This window comes from Protopterus annectens, chromosome 11.part0 (assembly GCF_019279795.1).
Source record: "Protopterus annectens isolate FY-2018-M chromosome 11.part0, PAN1.0, whole genome shotgun sequence".
Taxonomy (NCBI): Eukaryota; Metazoa; Chordata; order Ceratodontiformes; family Protopteridae; genus Protopterus; species Protopterus annectens.
In genome coordinates this window covers 1,394,041,762-1,394,060,466 of record NC_056745.1, presented here as the reverse complement: position 1 = coordinate 1,394,060,466, position 18,705 = coordinate 1,394,041,762, and the positions used below count along the sequence as shown (strand labels likewise).

At 45.2% G+C, this 18,705-nt stretch overlaps 1 protein-coding gene across 2 annotated transcripts in view; it reads right to left on the bottom strand.

Moving 5' to 3' along the window:
- IFRD1 (interferon related developmental regulator 1) overlaps positions 1 to 18,705 on the bottom strand; it is a 579,560-nt gene that overhangs the window by 433,987 nt on the left and 126,868 nt on the right. For both annotated transcript variants that reach the window (XM_044088679.1, XM_044088680.1), the window contains one exon: positions 15,305 to 15,406. In XM_044088679.1, the coding sequence (XP_043944614.1) occupies positions 15,305 to 15,406 (102 nt within the window). The remainder of the gene's footprint in view (positions 1 to 15,304; positions 15,407 to 18,705) is intronic.

Genomic DNA, 18,705 nt, shown 5'->3' with positions numbered 1-18,705 from the left:
TTCAACACTGCATACAGAGGACTTGGGCTGCCTCTAGTTACAGAAGACCTCTCAAGCCAGTGAAGGATTAGAGACTGCCATCAGTCTGGTGCACTCAGATGAGACAGGCACGCTCCTTTACAGAGGTCTCTGGAGAATCAATCAACTCGTGCAGCTGGCTGGGCTTCTATCACAATAAACACGTGAGGACTTGGGCTTTGCATTTCTCTTTCTGATAATGGTAGGCCACTGGCTTGAAGGTCTGGCATGTAATATTTTTAAAACACAGGCCCCAGACAAACTGCCCTGGACTGTGATCCAGTGGTCACAGTTTGAGGATCAAAGACCAGAACTTTCTAAATGCAGTATGCTAGGAGAAGACTGGAACTTGGAGTGGCAAGAATGGACTGGGGACCAGTGGAGTGTAGATACCTCATGATCCAAGCACAGAGGTGCCATATGTGGGTCAAAGACTTGGGCACACTAAAAATGGGACAACCTTTTGCTGACAAAATATACAACTTTCTTTATCAGAAAAAAAGATTGCACCAATACTACATAATAAATGAACGATCACTCAATACTTATGGTTCTTCTTTATGTAAAAGGCACTGGAGTTACAGAGCTGTCCAACTTTCGGAATGCAATCATTTGATGGCTTCCCTAAAAAGGAAGTTATGTCTTACCATAACATTCCCTATGTGTTGTCGATCTTCATCTTTTCTTGACTAATGGGTTACAGTTCCAATCCTCGGACCTGATCCGGCAATTGTACAGCTTGTGCCAGGCAAAGAAGCTCTCAAACTAAGAGTCTACCCACAATGCCCCTCTCTACATTACCTCAGATAGAGTTTGCAGAGTTATAGAAAAATAGATGGAAACTAATCCAAATGAAAAAGCCATGACCAAGGCGAGTCCTAACAGAGAACTTAGGACAAAAATTAACTCTTCCAGGAATCCAGAGGAGGGAGAAGGAGGGTATGACATCAAGAATAGATGAAGATCAAGATCTTAACCCCAACTGGAGGTTTTTTTCCCGTGGTGTGAGTAGCAGAAACCGATTGCCTATCTAATCCAGGATGCAATAGTCTGCTTGGTGACTGCCCTGCCCAATGCCCTGGGGTGGAAAGATACAAAGAGTTGTTTGGATTTCCTAATGTCTTGAGTCTTGTCCAGGTAAAATCTCCTGTGCCTGTGGACATCTAGGGAGTGTAATATCCTCTTTCCTTGGTTACTGGGAGAGGGGAAAAAATTGGGTAGGTGAATGGATTGATTTAGAGATAAGTCTACCTTGGCATGAAGGAAGGGTTAGTTCTCAGAGTGACCCTGTCCCTATGAAAAATGGTGTAAGGTGAGCATGCCATTAAGGCTTGTAGCACGGAAACCTTTCTGGCAGAGGTAATACCCACTAACAGTACTGTTTTCCAAGTACAAAACTGTAGAGAGGCTGTATTAGCCGGTTCGATGGGGGGGCTGGGTTAGTTTTTCCAGGATGAAGTTCAGGTCCCATGGAGGAGGGATTGGCTTGTTAGGTGGTCTGATGTGTAAGACCCCTTTAAGGAAGAGTTTCACATGTAGCCTGGCTAACAAGGGAGGATCTAGAGGTAAGCAGGCTGATAATGCGGAGAGGTGCACTTTCACTGATGAATAGGGAAGTCCACCCTTTAGAAGTGGACACATATATGAGAGGACTGGGGGGGGGGTGTCAGTCTCGTAAGGGCCCCTTTCCTGTCCGGACACCACTGAGTAAATCTTTCCCATTTAGCAAGGTAAGATTTTCTAGTAGTGGGTTTCCTGGCCTCCCTCAGGACTGATAGCACGTCCTCTGAATAGTGGTGTCTGAATCGGGTTAGTAATTTATCACCCACAGAGTCAGGGATAGCATTTGCAAGTGTGGGTGTAGGAGAGTTCCTTTGTCTTGTGTCAGAAGGTCCACCTTGTGGGGTAACTTGCAGTGACTGCCCTTGGCTAAATTGTATAGAAGGGGGAACCAGTGCTGCCTTGGCCAGTAGGAAATCACTAGCAAGATTTTTGGTTTGTCCTTCCTGATTTTCAGAAGGACTTCCTGAATCACAGGGAAGGGGTGGGGAGGCGTACAGGAACTTCCCCTCTACTCTCCAGGCTTGGGGGGAGTAAGTCTTTGTGCAGAAGGTCTGCAGCTGCCTGTTCTGGAGGGAGGCAAACAGGTCTATTTGTGGAGTGCCCCACTGGTGGACTATGTCTAGGAAGATCATCCTGTCCAGCATCCATCTGTGTTGTGGAGAGGATGTTCTGCTCAGGAGGTCTGCTTGCTTGGTGCCCTGCGAAAGGATGTAGCTGGCTTACAGAGATAGGTTGTGCTGGGATGCTAGGTCCCAAATTAGTAGGGTTAGCTTGCACAATTGGCATGCCTTGGTACCTCCCTGTTTGTTGATGTACCACATTACAGTGGTATTGTCCATCACTATCAGAAGAGGACCTGGTGGCAGTAGGGGTAGGAAGGTCTGTAGAGCTAAAAAAACTGCTGTCATCTCCTTTACAGTGATGTGTTTGGTTTTCATGTGAGGTTGCCACTGGGCTTGGACTCTGAGTGCAAGGTGGCTCCCCAACCTGAGTCTGAGGCATTTGTATGCAATATTTGTGTGGGGGTGGGGGGGTTGCAGTGGAAGGCCCAGGTTTAATTGTACTTGTTGGATCCACTAAATGACTTCCTTCTTTAAACAGGGAAGAAGGGGGATAACTTGTTCCAACTGATTCTGGTGTTGTGGCCAGATATTTTTTAGGTACCATTGCAGTTTTTGCATATGCATTCTGGTCAAGGGTAGCATGGGAATGGTTGCTGCCATCAATCCTAGAAGTCGAAGGAATTGCCTTGCAGTGAGCGTCTGGGAGAACGAGACTTCCTGGAAGTGGGAAGTTGTCCTCTGGGAGAACAGCTTTCATGCGTTCTGTATTGATTCTGCAACCTAGGAATAAACTGTCCTTGTCTCGGTTCAGGGAGGACTTCTTGAGGTTTGGGGTCAACCCTAGACTTTGTAGTAAAGTGTGGATGTCTTAAGAGGGAATCTTCTGACTGTGCTATGATAAGGATGTTGTCCAGATATGGGTAAATCTGGATTCCTTGGGTCCTGCAGAAGGCAATGGCTGGAGCTATGCACTATGTAAACACTCTTGGGGCAGTGGATAGGCCAAAGGGCAAGGCCATAAATTGGAAGTGCGAGAATGGCCCAGAGAAATGCAGGAAACGTCTGTGTGAGGCCCTGATGGGAATGTGCAGGTAAGCATATTTTAGGTCCAAGGTGATCATGAAAGCATTTGAGGGTATGAGGGGTAAGAAAATGGGAAGTGACAGCATTTTGAAGGATGGTACCTGCAGGTAAATGTTTAGGAATGAGAGATCCAAAATGGGTCTCCAGGGACCATCCTTTCGAGGGACCAGGAACAGACGGTAGTAGAATCTCTTTCCTTCTTGCCCTGTGGGAATAGGCTCTACTGTGCCTTGTTGCAGGTCTGACAGAATTCGTGGAAGGAGATGGCATTGGTTTTTTGGGGGAAATGGAATTTCTTTCAGGGGGGAATTTGTTTCCCGGATAGAAAGTATCTTTTTTGAATAATGGTCAATACCCATTGGTCTGTGGTGATTTTCTGCCAGAAGGGGAAACGGTGGGTAAGGCGAGCCGAGAGCAGCAGATGAGTAAGGCAGTCGCGCATTATTGGGACTGCCCCTGTCCTGAAAGGGCTGTCTAGGCCGAGAAGGTGGGGCAGTGGGCCTGGATGAGGAATGTCTTCTAGTTCCTCTTCTGGGTCTGAAGGAGGCAGTAGAATGCGGGTTTCTCCTAACAAAGGTAGTCTTAGCCAGGTAGTTCCTATAAAATATGGGTATAGGGGATACCAGGAGATGTTTAATATCCTGTAACTCTTTGCTTTTTTCTTGCAGATACTTAAATAGGTCTGCAGTTTGCTTTCCAAAGAGGAAGTTGTGATACAGGGGAGCATCCAAGATTTTGGACTTGAAGTCCTCTGGCAGATTCTGTAGTCTAAGCCAGGAATCTCTCTTAAGGACAGATGCTGGCGCTGCAGAGTGAGAAGAAGCTTCTGCAGCATAGTAGCTGCAACTTATAAAGTGTCTAGCCACTTGTAGTGCTATGGACAATTTGGAGGAGATATCTGTTTTAATGGGACTACCAGAAATTGAAGCCAGCATACAGGTGGCTTGGGTTACTAAGTCCAGGGTATACTTGGTCATGTGTGTTTGATGGTTAATGGCTCTAAGGCCAAAGATGAGGAAGTGTACACCTTTTTGCCTAGCCTATCCATGGATTTGCTATCATTACCCATGGGCAATAGGGAGGCAGAAGGTAGCAACCTAAACTGTTTATTAGGGGCAGTGGCAATCACTGCTGGGTCTGCTAAGGGTAGCTTTAAGAGAAATTTTTGTTCCTCTGGCACCTTGTAGAAGTGGACTGGGTGCTTAGGTGCAGGATGCTGCGAGTCAGGAGTTCTAGAGGCTGCAGTAAAGGCATCCAAGTATGCAGGAAGAACAGGGGGTACAGCTGAAGGGAAGGGGGACTGCACTTGCAGCAGTTCAAAGTATCTTTTTTGGGATTCCGTCATTTGGGAAGTATCCCATTTGAAGTAGTCTTTCTTTTTAGTGATGGTTTCACCAAATGTAATGTCTTCAGGTTGAGAATCCCCTTCCACAGAATCCTCATCAGGAGAGTAATATTCCCTGGGAGAAGCAATCTGGGATGCATAAGAGATGGATTCATCAGAGGAAGAGTAGGTAGATTCATGTTCTTCTTTTTCCTCAAGGAGGGGAGCCATGGGAATAGAAGAAGCAGACGTTGGTGTCTGAGAAAGCTCCGTGGATGTCTGAGAAAGCTCAGTGGATGTGCCGGATGTCAGCTGTGCAGCGGCCTCTGCGAGGGAGGTCGATGGAGCCGGTGAATCCGCCGAACGCTCAACTCCTACAATCGGTAGTTGGCCAGGCATCCAGGTGCGAAGCGGCAGGTGATGAAGGCCTAGGCATCTTGGCCTTCTTATGCGGAGGTTCTTGGGCAGCCTCCTAAGTGGGATCCATCCTGACAACCATCCGTTTGAGGCGTTTGTTTTCAAAGTAAAGGTTTAAAGCTGCCAGATGGCTACGTAAGGTCTTGGCCACAAAAGATTTACAAATAGGGCAGGCGTTATGGTCATGTTCCCGGCCTAAGCAGAAAACGCATTTGTCATGGGCGTCCTTATGGGGAATTTGGCGCCCATATTGGCATTTTCCCTTTTTACCTGACATCAGCTGAAAGCTACAACAACCAAGCCTAACCAATGCGAAAGATCGGTAAAATCTTACGATGCAAAGTCGTCTGCGGTTGAAAAGTTCTGAGGATTGTGCATGCAGACGTCACACATAAGGTCCCTGGTTTATGGCCCTACGTGTGACGTCCCATGCAGCTGCAGCAGCCAAGCTGAAGCTTTTGTATAGGAGCAGACATATGGGTCGCCTGAAAGCAGGAAACCCCACACCAAGAATACTGTAACATAGGAATAGAAGGACACCTTTAGATTCTCTCTCTTATAAATGTAAGTAATGCAATCTTTCAACCATGTTGACAAGGTAACTTTAGAGACGGACTTTCCCAAGGTTGTGCCAGAGAACAAAACAATTGTCCTGATTTTCTGAAATCTTTAGTTCTGCTGAGGTAGAAATGTAATTGTGTATGAACATCTAACAAGTGCAAGCAATATTCACCTTTGCTGGAAAAATTGGGAAAGGAGACAGGTAAGTCTATAGTTTGGTTGTTACTGGACTCGGACCACATTCAAAGAAAGGATGGGTTGGGTTCCGAGTGTAACTCTATCCTTATGGAAAATTAAGTAAGGGGGGTTTGAACATAAGGCTTGCAATTCGGAAACTCCTCTTGCAGAGGTCACAGCTATAAGCAGAAGTGTTTTCCAAGAAAGAAACCAAGTCACAAGTGGCTGCTGGTCCAAAGGGGGTAAGTATCAGTGATTGTAAAACAAACAGTCAGGTCCCATGGGGATGCAGGGTTTTTAAATGGAGGCTTTAAACTGAATAGTTCCCTTGAGGAAGACCTTACATAGTCTATGTGAAATTAAGGGTAGGTCTCCGAAGCCATTATGAAAATTAGAGATGGTAGCTAGAATGACCTTAACAGTAGAAGTGGAAGCTCCTTTAGCAAACAGGATGGCCAAAAATTCTAAAACTTTTTCTACAGGGGCTGAAGAAGGGTCAAGGCCATTATCACAAGCCCAGATAGAGAATCTCTTCCATTTACTGAGGTAGAAATTCCTGGTGGATGGTTTATGTGATGCCAGCAAGATTTTTATACTGGGAATAGAATATCATTATGCCTTGTGACTAGCAGAACTACAGACACCAAGCAGTGAGCTTGAAACTTTGAAGACTGGGATGCACCAGTCCCTAAGGGTGAGAATGAAGTTCTGGAACTGGGTCCAGATTCTATGGACAGGTACTAGATGAGGCCATATGAAGGGGAAACAAATTTGTCAAGGCCAAAAGGGAGCATTGAAGATTTCTTTGCTTCTCAACCTGGCTGCTTTCCTGAGGAAGAGAGGGATCAGAGGGAAAGGCATAGAGGAGACCCAGGGGCCAATCGAGAAGAACAGTGTCTCTCAGGACGACTCCTGGGAGGGGGGGGGGTCAGGGCAAAGTAGCTTCTGCACTTGTTTAGGAGTGGCACAAAAAGGTCACAGCAAGGCTAGCTCCAGTGCCAAAAATTCATATTTGCTATCTTGGGATTGAGAGACCACTCGTGGGCAGTAGAATGCATCTGTTTACTTTGTCCACTATCACGTATGAACTTCCCAGGATGTGCGCTATCAGAAAACGGTTGGAGGCAATGGCCCATTGCTACACTTGAAGGGCTTCTCAACACAGGGGATAGGATTTAGTTCCCCTTTGCTTGTTTATGTACCAGACTACAGACATGTTGTCTGACTGAACTGCAATTGCTCCTTGAGGGAGGGCAGAGTGAAATGCTTGCAATGCTAGTAGCACTGCCCTCAACTCCTGGACACTGATATGCAGACTGGCCTCTATCAGGGACCAAGTGCCTTGGACTGTCTTTCCCAGGTAATGCCCCCCACCCCATCTGGGAGGCATCTGTGGTCACTATGGTTTTGGGTTGAGGAGGGACAAAGGGGTGGCCCAAAAGAATTTGTTTGGATTTCATCCACCAGGACAGGTCCTCTTTGAAGTGACTGGTGATAAGTATGGTGTGGTTCACTGGGTGGGTTAAAATGGACCACTGATCGCCAGAGGCCACTGCAGTAATCTCATGTGAAATCTCACTAGTGGGACCAGAGTGATCACGGTGCCACAGACCTTAATGCTTGCAGCACCAGTAGAGCTGGTAACTTTTTCAAGCACAGGAGAGAACGGGCAAGTAGGGAGGTCACACGAGAGAGTGTTGAGTCGAGCTTCGATAAATTCCATATCTTGAGAGGGAGCTGCTTGAGACTTTGCAAGCTTGACTATAATGCCTAGGCACAGGAACATCTGTACTGTGAGAATTTTGTCGCCTGTAGCAGTCGATGTCTGGTGGAAGCAGTGATGAGCCAGTAGTCTAGATATGGAAACACCCGGAATCCATGCAGTCTCAAGTGAACTGTTACTGCTGCCATACATTTGGTGAACACCCTGGGGGCTGTGGTGAGACCAAAGGGCAGCACCCTGAACTGATAGTGACTGGCTCCTAGCCAGAAGTGGAGGAACCTGCCTGAGCGTTTTGCCCATTTTTATGTGGTAATAAGTGTCTTGAAGGTCTATAGAGCACATCCAATCATTTTCCTCTAGAAAGGGAAGTATTAACTGAACCATGACCATCCGGAATTTGGATTGTTGAATAAATTTGTTTAGAATGCCGAGATCCAGAATTGGTCTCCAGTCCCCTGTCTTTTTGGCACTAAAAAGGACCCTGAATAAAATCCGGACACTATCTGGTCTGGTGCAACTTCTTGGAATACTCTTTTTCTAGCAGTTTTTGTATTTCCAAGGTTACCTGGTCCCTCTGACTGGGTGGAACATCTGAGATTATCGTTTGAGTTCTTGGATAAAGAGTGAAAGGGATAAGGTAACCTCTGGAAATAATTTTTAGCACCCAGGTATCTGTCATTTGTCTTCAGGCAGTTGAGTGTAAAGAAAATCTTCCCCAGACTGCCTCCAGAGGTAAGCAACCGGGCCTCCTTTCAGGAATGCTGATAGGATTAGCCAGAGAAAGACTCCCTGGAACCCTGGTTCTGCAGGCCACCTCTGCCTCTAGGATGGCATCTTCCATTTGAACTCCCCCTCTGCCCGAGGGGAGTCTGCACCACGTGTGCCTTGGAAAGGCCTCTGGGATTTCTTGAAAAACATTTTCCCACTCCTCTGGTTCCTGGAATAGGCTCATTGGGGAGCAGAAAAATGTATGCCCACAGCAGACAGGGTCTTTCTAACTTTCTCATACCTGGATAGAGTTTCTTTAACCTTGGAGCCAAACAAAAAGGATCCGTCAAAAGGAGCACTGATGAAGGAAGACCTGAATGGCTCTGCAAACTCACACAGGCACATCCAAGGGTGTCATCGAATACAAACATCTGTACCTGCTGGCCTGGTTGCCCCTTCGGCTGCATGTGCAATGAGCCTCATGGACGAATTAGAGATGGCAGTTAACTGGGAGGCCACTTTTTCCTGGACCCCCTCAGTTACAGCTCCTGCCTTGGTATCCAATAGCTCTTTGATTAGTTCCCACTGGAGCCTAGTGAAATGTGCCATAAAGTTTAAGGACCTAACTGTAAAGGTCGATGACGTGTAACCATATCAGACAATCATAAACCCACTTCCCAAAACTGTCCATCGCTCTTGACCCTCAGTTAGGGGGATGAACAGTGGAACTTTCCTCAGCTAGTTCCTTTTTAGTGGCAGCAGCCACCACCATGGTATCTACTGCTAATCACCTAGCCCAGAACTGATAATCCTCAGGAGCGATCAACTTAAAGACTGTCTGCAGGAGAGGTCACCCAGGAAGAATTGGGCGAGGTCCAAAGACCTGCAAGTACACAGACCCCTCAGAGGAAAGGTCTTTGGACTTCTAGTTACCCATCTGTTTAAGGATTTCCAGGATGTCTTCAAAGGAGATGTCTTCCAGGGATAGCCTCCCCCTCATCAAAATGTGTGTCCTCTGTGACAGACTCTTCAGGGGAGTCCAGATGTCTCCTCTTACTCAACTTCTTTAGAAGGGGGCTTTTCAGTGGGAATATCTGAAGAGGACTCAGAAGAAGGATAGTCTTTGGATAATAACTCTTGCATCCTTTGAGCTCGCTGTCTGTGTATGGAGGTTTGTGTAATCTCCGGAAAGGCAGGGGTCAAGGGGTGAGACTCCAGTAACAGAAGCCACTTGAGAAGTAGCAGTGGCCAAGGCCCTCTCCATAGCCTGGAAGGCAGCCCCCCTGTGTAGGGATGGGAGCCTGGAACTGAGACAGGCAAACTAGGAACCAGGGTCACACCCTGCCCCAAAAGACCCACCGCCAAAGCCAGAGCCAAGAAAAGGCCCCCAGCAGGCACAGACCAAAGTGGTAAGGTCGGCTCCAAATAAAAAAGCAGGAATCGACTCAAACCACCCAGACCCAATGGTGGAAGACTGATCCTCAGTGCCATTGGAACCGATGGATCCCCGGGGAGTCATAGCCATGCCCGGAACTAAAAAAGAAAAGTTGTGTAAAATTACCAAAACCATAGATATCCTTCCCTTCCATGTTGCAGTATTCTGTACATATGGGTTTTCTCCTCTTGTTACCTGAACGTCTAGTCAGTATACAAAAGATTTCAGTCACTGTATGGTGCATGGGACATCTGACGTGGCTAGCAGAGCGTGGGCCAAAAAAGTGACATCTGCACGCACCAGACCTCAGAACTGAGTACCCAGTCGGAACCAGTCCCTATAAAGGTAATGCCAGTCCTGTACCATCCAAAAAGGGCACTGCCATATAACAGGAGCAGGAGGGGAAGGTGGGAGGGAAGGAATACTGCAACATGGAAGAGAAGGACATCTATGGTTATGGCAAGATTTGACACAACTTTTCTATGTCCTTCTATTCACATGCTGCAGTATTCTGTACATATGGGTGAGTACCAAAGCTCACTGTGAAGGGGTGGGTGGCCAAGTAGAATTCTCCAGAAATCCATAGAGGATAGCCCTGGCAAATCCAGCTCTGGCCCTGGAAATGTGGTCCATCTTGTAATGTTTGGTGAAGGTATGCACAGAAGACCAAGTGGCAGCTCTGAGGATATGGGAAGTGTCCAAGCCTCTGAAAAAGGCCCCAGAGGAGGCCATTGCCCTGGTGGAGTGTGCTTTGACAGTGCCTTGCAAGGATTTCCCACTGTGTTTGTAGCAAAAGGTAACAGCTTTGTAATCCATGTTGAAATTGTTAAGATGCTGCTTTTCTTAGGGCTCTGGGAGAAAGAATATAAACAGTTGGTCAGCCTGTCCGATGAATCTGGTTTTGTGCAGATAGAATCAGAGATGTCTGTGCACATCCAGGGAATGAAGTACTCTTTCATTTTCTCCCTGTGGATTGGGGAAGAAAGAGGGAAGGGGGATGGCTTGGTTTAAAGAAAAATCATTAACCACCTTGGGCATGAAGGAAGGGTTGGCTCTAAGAGTTACCCTGTCTGTGTGGAATACGAGGAAGGGTGGAATAGCCCATGAGGGCTTGCAACTCCGACACTATTCTAGCGGAGGTCAAGGCCATGAGGAGGACAGTCTTCCATGTGCAATGTTTTGGGGAAGCTTTGGCTGATGGCTCAAATGGGGGTAGTGTGAGCTTCTCTAAAACAGAGCTCAGGTCCCATGGAGGGGGAGTGGGTTTCCTTAGTGGCCTGAGATGAAGTACCCCCTTAAGGAACAGTTTTGCAGGTAGTCTGTAAGCTAAGGGGAGATACAAAAGGAAGACATGCAAAAATGGCAGACAAATGGGTATTAATGGATGAGAATGCTAACCCTGACTGCAAGAGTTCACACAGGTAAGACAGTACTAGAGGAGTCTTGCTTTGCAAATGATCCACCTGCTTTTTGAGACACCATACAGAGAATCTTTTCCACTTTAGCAGGTAAGATTTCCTACTATTGGGTTTCCTGGCTTCCTGCAGGACAGTGAGCATGTCCTCATTGTAAAGGTGTCTGAAAGGGATCAGAATCCTATCACCCACAGAGTGAGATGAAGAGATTGCCACTGTGGGTGGATTAAGGTTCCCTTGTGCAGTTTGAGAAGGTCTACTCTGAGGGGTAACTTGTGGCGATTGCCCTTGGATAGTTGTAGGAGGATGGTCAACCAATGCTGTCTTGGCAATAGGAAGTCACCAGCAAGATTTTCGTCTGTCCTGCTGGATCTTCAGCAAAAGCTTCTGAACAAGGGGGAAGGGGGGGGGGTGCATAGAGAAACATCCCCTTCCAGGAAACTGAAAAGGCATCTGTTGCCATAGCCTGTGGTTCTGGTAGTCTGGTGAAGGAGGGAAGTTGCCTGTTGATGGAGGAGGCAAACAGGTCTATTTGTGGTGTACCCCACTGGTGGACCAGGTCCAAGAAGACATCCTTGTGTAACATCCATTCATGTGCCCTTGTCATGGATCTGCTGAGGGGAGTCTGCCTGAGAATTCTGTTGGGAGGGTATGTATACCGCCTGTAAGGTCACTCCCTGGGAGGTGGCTAGCTCTCACACCAGAAGAGCTAGTCTGTAAAGTAAATAAAATTTGGCCACCCCGTTGCTTGAGATACCACAGCACTATGGTATTGTCTGTAAAAATGTCAGGGGACCTGGAGGAGTTTGGTTTGGAAAGCCCACGGGGCAGTAGTATTGCCCTCATTTCTCAGACACTGATGTGCCCTTTCCTGTGTGGTACTGTCTACACTCCCTGCACTTTCAGGTGCCCCAGAGTCTGTCTCCATCTCAAAGCTGAGACGTCTGTGTACATTGTCTGCTTCAGTTGAGATGGTTGGAGGGGAAGACCCGTGTTGAGCTTCACCTGATTCAACCACCAATGTATCTCTTGTTTGAGGCAGGGCAGGAGGGGTACCCTGTACTCAGGGGGAGGGAATGCTGCGTCCAAACTCACCTGAAGTACCATTGCAGTTTCCTCAAGTAGCATGGGTATAGTGGATGCCATGTAGCTCAGGAACCTGAGATACTGCCTTGTGGTAATTTCTCAGGATTGCAGGAGGAATTGTGGAAGTCCCAGGTGTATTAGGCCGCAAGGCCATAAAGGCATTAAATAGGCTTTGACTGAAAGCCTGCCAATCCAGGGTACTTTCTGTAGCAGGAGACGTATGCTTCCTCTTCTCCTTCTTTTTGAGTGACTGCCTAGTGGGTATCTGAACAGAGGAAAGCCTAGTGTCAGACTGCAAAGGAACAGAGGGATCCGACTGTCCTACCAAAAGAGAAGGCTCCTCCTCAGTGTCAGAGGCCGATATCCGAAAAGCCTCCATGTATGTGCCTTTCGTGCAGGATTGTGAGGCTTCCATACAGGTACCAGCTGTATCTGAGGCTGTGGATCACAAGCATTCAACCAAGCCAACGTCGAGAGTCGGATGGAGGAGGCACAGCAGCAACAGCAGGCCTGATGGTCTTTGCCTTCTTTTTTGGCAGTTTGGTAGGCAAGTTGGCGGATTCCCTCCATACCCAACGTTGCTTCAAACGTTGGTTTTCTAAACAAAAGTTAAGCATGTGGAGTAGACTATGGAGAGTTTTGGGAACAAAAGCCTGGCAAATGGGGCAGGCCTTGTAGTCATGCGACTTACCTAAACAAAACAAGCACTGATCATGGGCATATTTGTGAGGTATCTGACGGTTGCACTTACACCTGCCCTTTCTGGATGACATGAACAGGCATTATAAAACAATGACTGAAAAGGAGGTTCCCCAACGAGGCACTTATCTAAGTTCTCGAGAATCTGATGGCTGGGAAGGCAGGAACACCTGGTGATCAACTGGCAGCTGAGAAGTTCTGAGGTCTGATGCATGCAGACGTCACTTTTATGGTTCAGACGTCCCACACACCATACAATGATTGAAATCTTTTGTACACTGGCCAGACGTTTGGGTAGCAAGATGTGTACAGAATACTGCAACATGTGAATAGAAAGACATCAAACGTTGTCGGCGCTGAGACCACTGTAGTCAGAATGGTTGGAGTCGACAGCTCTAAAGCCTCCAAGGAGGTCAGAGAAGGAATATATGTAGGAGTACTGGGGGAGAACTCCCCTTCTCCAGACGGGAGAGCGGGCTGAGAAGGAGAGAGACCACTCGCCTTCAAAAGCTGGTCCACCAACCTCACTGTGTCAACTTCAGAAAGACTCCTGGTGGAGCAAACTGACAATCCAGAGGGGGATTCAGATTTCAATATGAGGGGGCTAGGGAGCTGACCCAAAAAGGGGTTAGATAGGGAATATCTAGTCCTGGCTGTATAGAAAGTCTTGGTCTTCGGCACCAGGGCAGAAGGTAGGGGATGTGGAGCTGCAGGAGAGGTCAGTACAGAGGTGGTGGAGTCATTTCCTGTGCTGGTGTTGTGGTAGGTGTCGATGGCACAGAGGTAGCTGTTGGTGCAGAGGACTAAGTCCATTCCGAATATTTTGGAACCTTTGATTTCGATTCCAAGTAAGAACCAGCAGAAGGATATTTATGTTTTTTAGATGTTGGTGTCAATGGGGATGTTGGCACCAAATGACTAGATTTTGAGCCAGAGGCCTTGGGAGACTGGTCGGCCTTGGACAATGCTTCCTCATAAAGGGCCTTAAGAAGCCCTTTCAGTATTAACTTATTTCTATGCTGTACCAGGGCTGTAGAACTGAAGACCTGGGAGATAGAGCATTCTACATCTAAATGAGAAGCACCCAAACAATAGAGACATTTATCATGCCCATCAGAGTTCGGCATTTTCCTGCCACACTCTTGGCACTATTTAAATCCAGTGCTGGATTTTGATTTACCTGCCATTTTAACAAAGAAAAGCAGTAAAGAAAAATGAAAAAGGTCCAACACTCGCACAAGAGAAAGAATCCTACCAACGATGGTTGTAGACATTACTGAATGGTAAAGGGGGGGGGGGACTACCAACTATGGTAGGCAAGAATTATCAACTAGTATAGGAAACAAAACACTCGCACAAATGGAAAAAGGGTAGACAAGGTTTAAAACTACTACTTAAAGAGGAGAAAGTTTGAAAGAAATAATTTCAAAACGCACTTAGCTGCGAGACAGAGTCGGCTGACGCGTCTTTCCATAAGAGCGGCAAATGAGATCTGAGGTAATGTAGAGAGGGGCGCTGTAGGTAGACTTTTTGCTCAAGAGTTTTCTGGCTGGCACGAGCTATATAACAGCCGGATCGGTTCAGAAAATCAGAACCGTAACCATCAGTCAGGAATAGATGAAGACTGACAACATCAGATCAACTGTTACAGCTGTGCAACCCTGTGTACTTGTGCAGAGACCTAAAAGTCATACATCATATCGTCACGACAATGAAGCAATGAGTAGAACACATTGAATCCAAAGTCCAAAGTCTGAGAGTGTAATGGCAAATGCATAAGTATGACTTGTGTGTTACAATGTCCTCAAGTGTCAAGCCATACTTCCGATTCATGCACCAAGTGTAGACAGTAGCATTTCCCTCTAGAAAGCAAACAGTAAACCTTTGCAAACAACATACATACAAAAATAAAGCTTTGCATTTCAGAGCCATGATGTGCCTCTAATGCAGGTAGAAAGCAGTGCAGATAGTGGTTCCTGTATATATGCAAACCGATTTAAACCAATGTAAATAATCATTCCACAATAGATGACAAAATTAGTTACACAAGAGCTTCTGGTTTACAAAGCACTAATAAAACTGGATTAAATGTACATTCCATAACCAAAACACTAACACAGAGAAGCTGCATCCAACATGCACTTTCTTCCATACATACACAGGGGCTGTGTGTGTGTGAGAGTGAGAGAGAGAGAGAGAGAGAGAGAGAGAGAGAGTGAGAGTGAGTGAGAGAGAGAGAGAGAGAGAGACAGAGTGAGTGAGTGTGTGTGTGTGTGTGTGTGTGTGTGTGTGTGTGTGTGTGAGAGAGAGAGAGAGAGAGAGAGTGAGTGAGTGAAGCAGTTACTCCTTGGGTATGCATCTCAAAAAGCATTTGGGCTAATCTCCAAGGCAAAACATTTAACTGAGTGGTCGGGGAGGGGAGGATAAATGGCTGACTGTCACCTTTGTTACAAGTTTCAGACTTTGACAACAGCAATCACTGAAAGACTGTGGAGTTCTGGAATGCTCAGCCAAAGAAGTTCTATACTGTACCTTCATCAAAGCTAGCAGTGTCACTGATGTTACTGCACTGGCTTAGTGTTTCAATCGATACATCTTCGTCGCTGAAAGGCTGCACACTTTTGTGCTGTCCACCTGAAAACAAAAAAGGGGTACAGAGATTAATAACAGCCTATGTCAATTTTTTTTTATGATATAGTTACAATATATTGATTACTACACTTTACATCTAAATTTCAATATACACTTTCTTTATAAATGTATTGATTACATATAAAACAATAAACCAAATATAAAATGCCCAGAAAAAGCGTTTCAGAAGTAACCTCACCCCCAAAAGATATCTACTTTGACATAACAGTTTGTCAAACTCATCTACATAAAACAAAGTTCACCCCTGTCCATATTCAAGTGCAACTTGGATCTATGGATGTGAAACAAAAAATTTACACAAGGACTAGCCCTGTACTGCTAATGAACAGAGGCCGCTCCTAAATCCTTTATCCCATGCATGGATCAACTCAAATTATCCATGGAATGATCACAGTTTTTCTCATTGGGGTAATATATAACTATCAACCATGGGATGGGTCTCCTTCTCCTTGTTCAGTTTTAAGAAATGTAGGAACTGCAACATAAAAGTCTGGTCAAAAGGTCATGATACCAGAAAACGGATGTGCTTTTCCTCATTCTTGCATAGTAGAATTACTGGATTAAGGCTCTTGGCTTGAGCTAGTAACAAGTTTTAAGAGAAAGCAATAAAGAACACCGAATATAACAAAGCTTTTCTCTAGCAGATAAATAAATGCTTGTAAAAGCAACGCTGTATCTGGTTCTCAGGTCTTCATGGAAACAATGTGATAAACAGCAATACAAACAAAACACTTCTTTCAGTGGCTATGAGATGATGTTTTCTGAAAGCATTCAGGTGTTTTCCCAATCTGGGAGAGCAATAAAGATAAGACAAAACCATGGGATGGGTAAGGTCAATCACTAATGAAGTTGGGTAGGTTAACTCGTGCACAAAAAGGGAAACTCGCTAGGCTTTAAAAGGCCTGCAAGGGCAACTAGCTTAGTACTCTCGCCTATAAACCTATAAAAATGGAAACATGCAACCATTCTCTAACAATACTGAATATCTTCATTTTCCTTATACGGTTCTCACAAATAACCCCAGGCATTTTTTTGGGCTGTAATAAAAACGTCATGGAATTGAGTCCCAGCCAAGACCAAGCTGGCTGACTATACAGACCCCATTTCTCTTAGCAGAATATACTGGAAAAAATCATAAGTGATTGACACACCACCTCTGCAGACACAAAACTGAATAAAAACAGAATCAGTGTCCTGCCTCCCTGAGGCCAAAATTATGTATACCATTTAGGCCTTTAAGTGTACCACAGTTCTTGTACAATTCTGCATGTCAGAATCAATGGCACTTTACCACCCCTCTCTCCCTATGATGCCCAGGGATATGGCTGACCTTGGGGATGACTATAACCAAGCTGGAAAATCCGCTTGTCACTGGTTCAGCAACTGGCTTAATTTACGGTGTTATTCCAGGTTGATTCAGTGGCTATCCCAACTGGAAGGATACATATGGGCTCCAGATCCCGAAAAGGGATGAAGGTTCTACATAAGGCTTTTCTTCCATACAGCAATTTTTAGGCAGGCTCGCTCAATTAATTCATTACATTTCAAGTTAAATTCTGCAGACAATAATGTGAACGTGTTGCCTGCAGCCTAAATAAAAATCTAAGGCTTTCTTTTTATTTGAGGGAATCGGGTATATGTTAATCACAAAGACATGGTTCAAAGACCAGTCTTGCATTCCACCAACACCTGCGAACATTTCTTTCTACTCAACTTAGTTAACTAAGTAAAGAGGAAGTGTCTACTTTACATGTCAATCTTTCAAACATATGGCTAAAGAAACAAATTGTGGGCATGAAGAACTCCAGCACCAGGTTTACAATATAAATTACATTTCCATAACATGATATCACAACCTGTTACCATGAGAACATGGCCATTTCCTTGATAAATGTACAACCCCCTCTTAAAACAGAAGATACTTTTGTACTCAATGATCTAAATTCTCCTTCTACTGAATGTGAAAACTGTGCCTCAGTCAGTAGTCAGATGCGAAAACCACCAGACTTCAAAACCATTAATCAATCTCAAACAGATGACAGAACTCCAGCAAGGGGAAAATGTGAAGAGAAAATATACTGGACATAAATAACCCTGGCAAACATCCCTGCTGGCTGTGGAAATTAAACTTCAGCCCATACACCCACCCACCCTTTCAGTACTGATCACAATGCTGTGAAGTTGCTTGTATGCATCAAACCAAGCCTAATAAAATGAAAGATTTTGAAAGGTGTCTATGGTGCCCTGAGTAATCATCTTGTATCAAGAAACTGGAATCATACATTAGGCCTCATCTGCAACCATATTGTTGAATTGTTCATGGCCTTCTAAAACACTTTGAATACTCGCAATGATAAATTCATCCCCACAAGAGAGAAAAAAACATTCTGCATTAAATCTAAAACAGTTGAGTTACAAAAAAAAAAAAATCAGTAGCCCTCAAACTTTATCGAATCCAACAAGGTTAATGTCACCTCCATCCAAAATAACTAAATAAAGCAATTAAAATAATCTAAGCTTCATTCAAGGAAAAACTTGGCAAAAGAATGGATGGCACTAATACCGCCTACTAAGCCACATCCAAACAATGTAGGAGAAAAAAGAATCCAGTACACAAACAGAATAGTGTCACACAGACGAGAGCAAGCAGATACAACTACGGGCATACAGATTTGGAGCAAATTTCAGGCCACAAAGGGGAACAGCATCCATTCTCACTCTGCAACACAGTCCCACCCAAAACTGCAGCTGAAGTGGTCACTGCTGCCCTCAGAAATGTCACAAGCAGCTGTTTCATGTGATCAGATGAGATACCAAGACATATAAATTGTGCAGTCAAAAACAGTCTAGTATACCCCTCTCACACATCCTTAATGGAGTAATAAAACTTGGCTACATCTCTGACATAGTGAAGCACATTAGTGTAGTCCAAATCCACAGGGAGGCCTTCCCACAAACCTCAACACTTAAAGGCCGATCAGTCTAACAAGCTCATTGTGCCAGGTGATGCCAGAAGAATTATTTAACTTACTAAAGCAGACACATTAAATCTCCTTCTCCATAACACAGCTCAATACAGTTCTGTCAAGAGTAGATCTTGAATGTTTAATCATGTAAATTCTCAAAGTATGAAAGGCACCATGCATGACAGTTAGTCCACACAGCTTACCTGAATCTAGATAAAGTGTTTGACAACATAATCCATAATGGAATACTACATAAACTCAGGGATCTAAATGTAAATGATTAAACTGTAATAAGCTGGGTCCACAAAGAGTAAG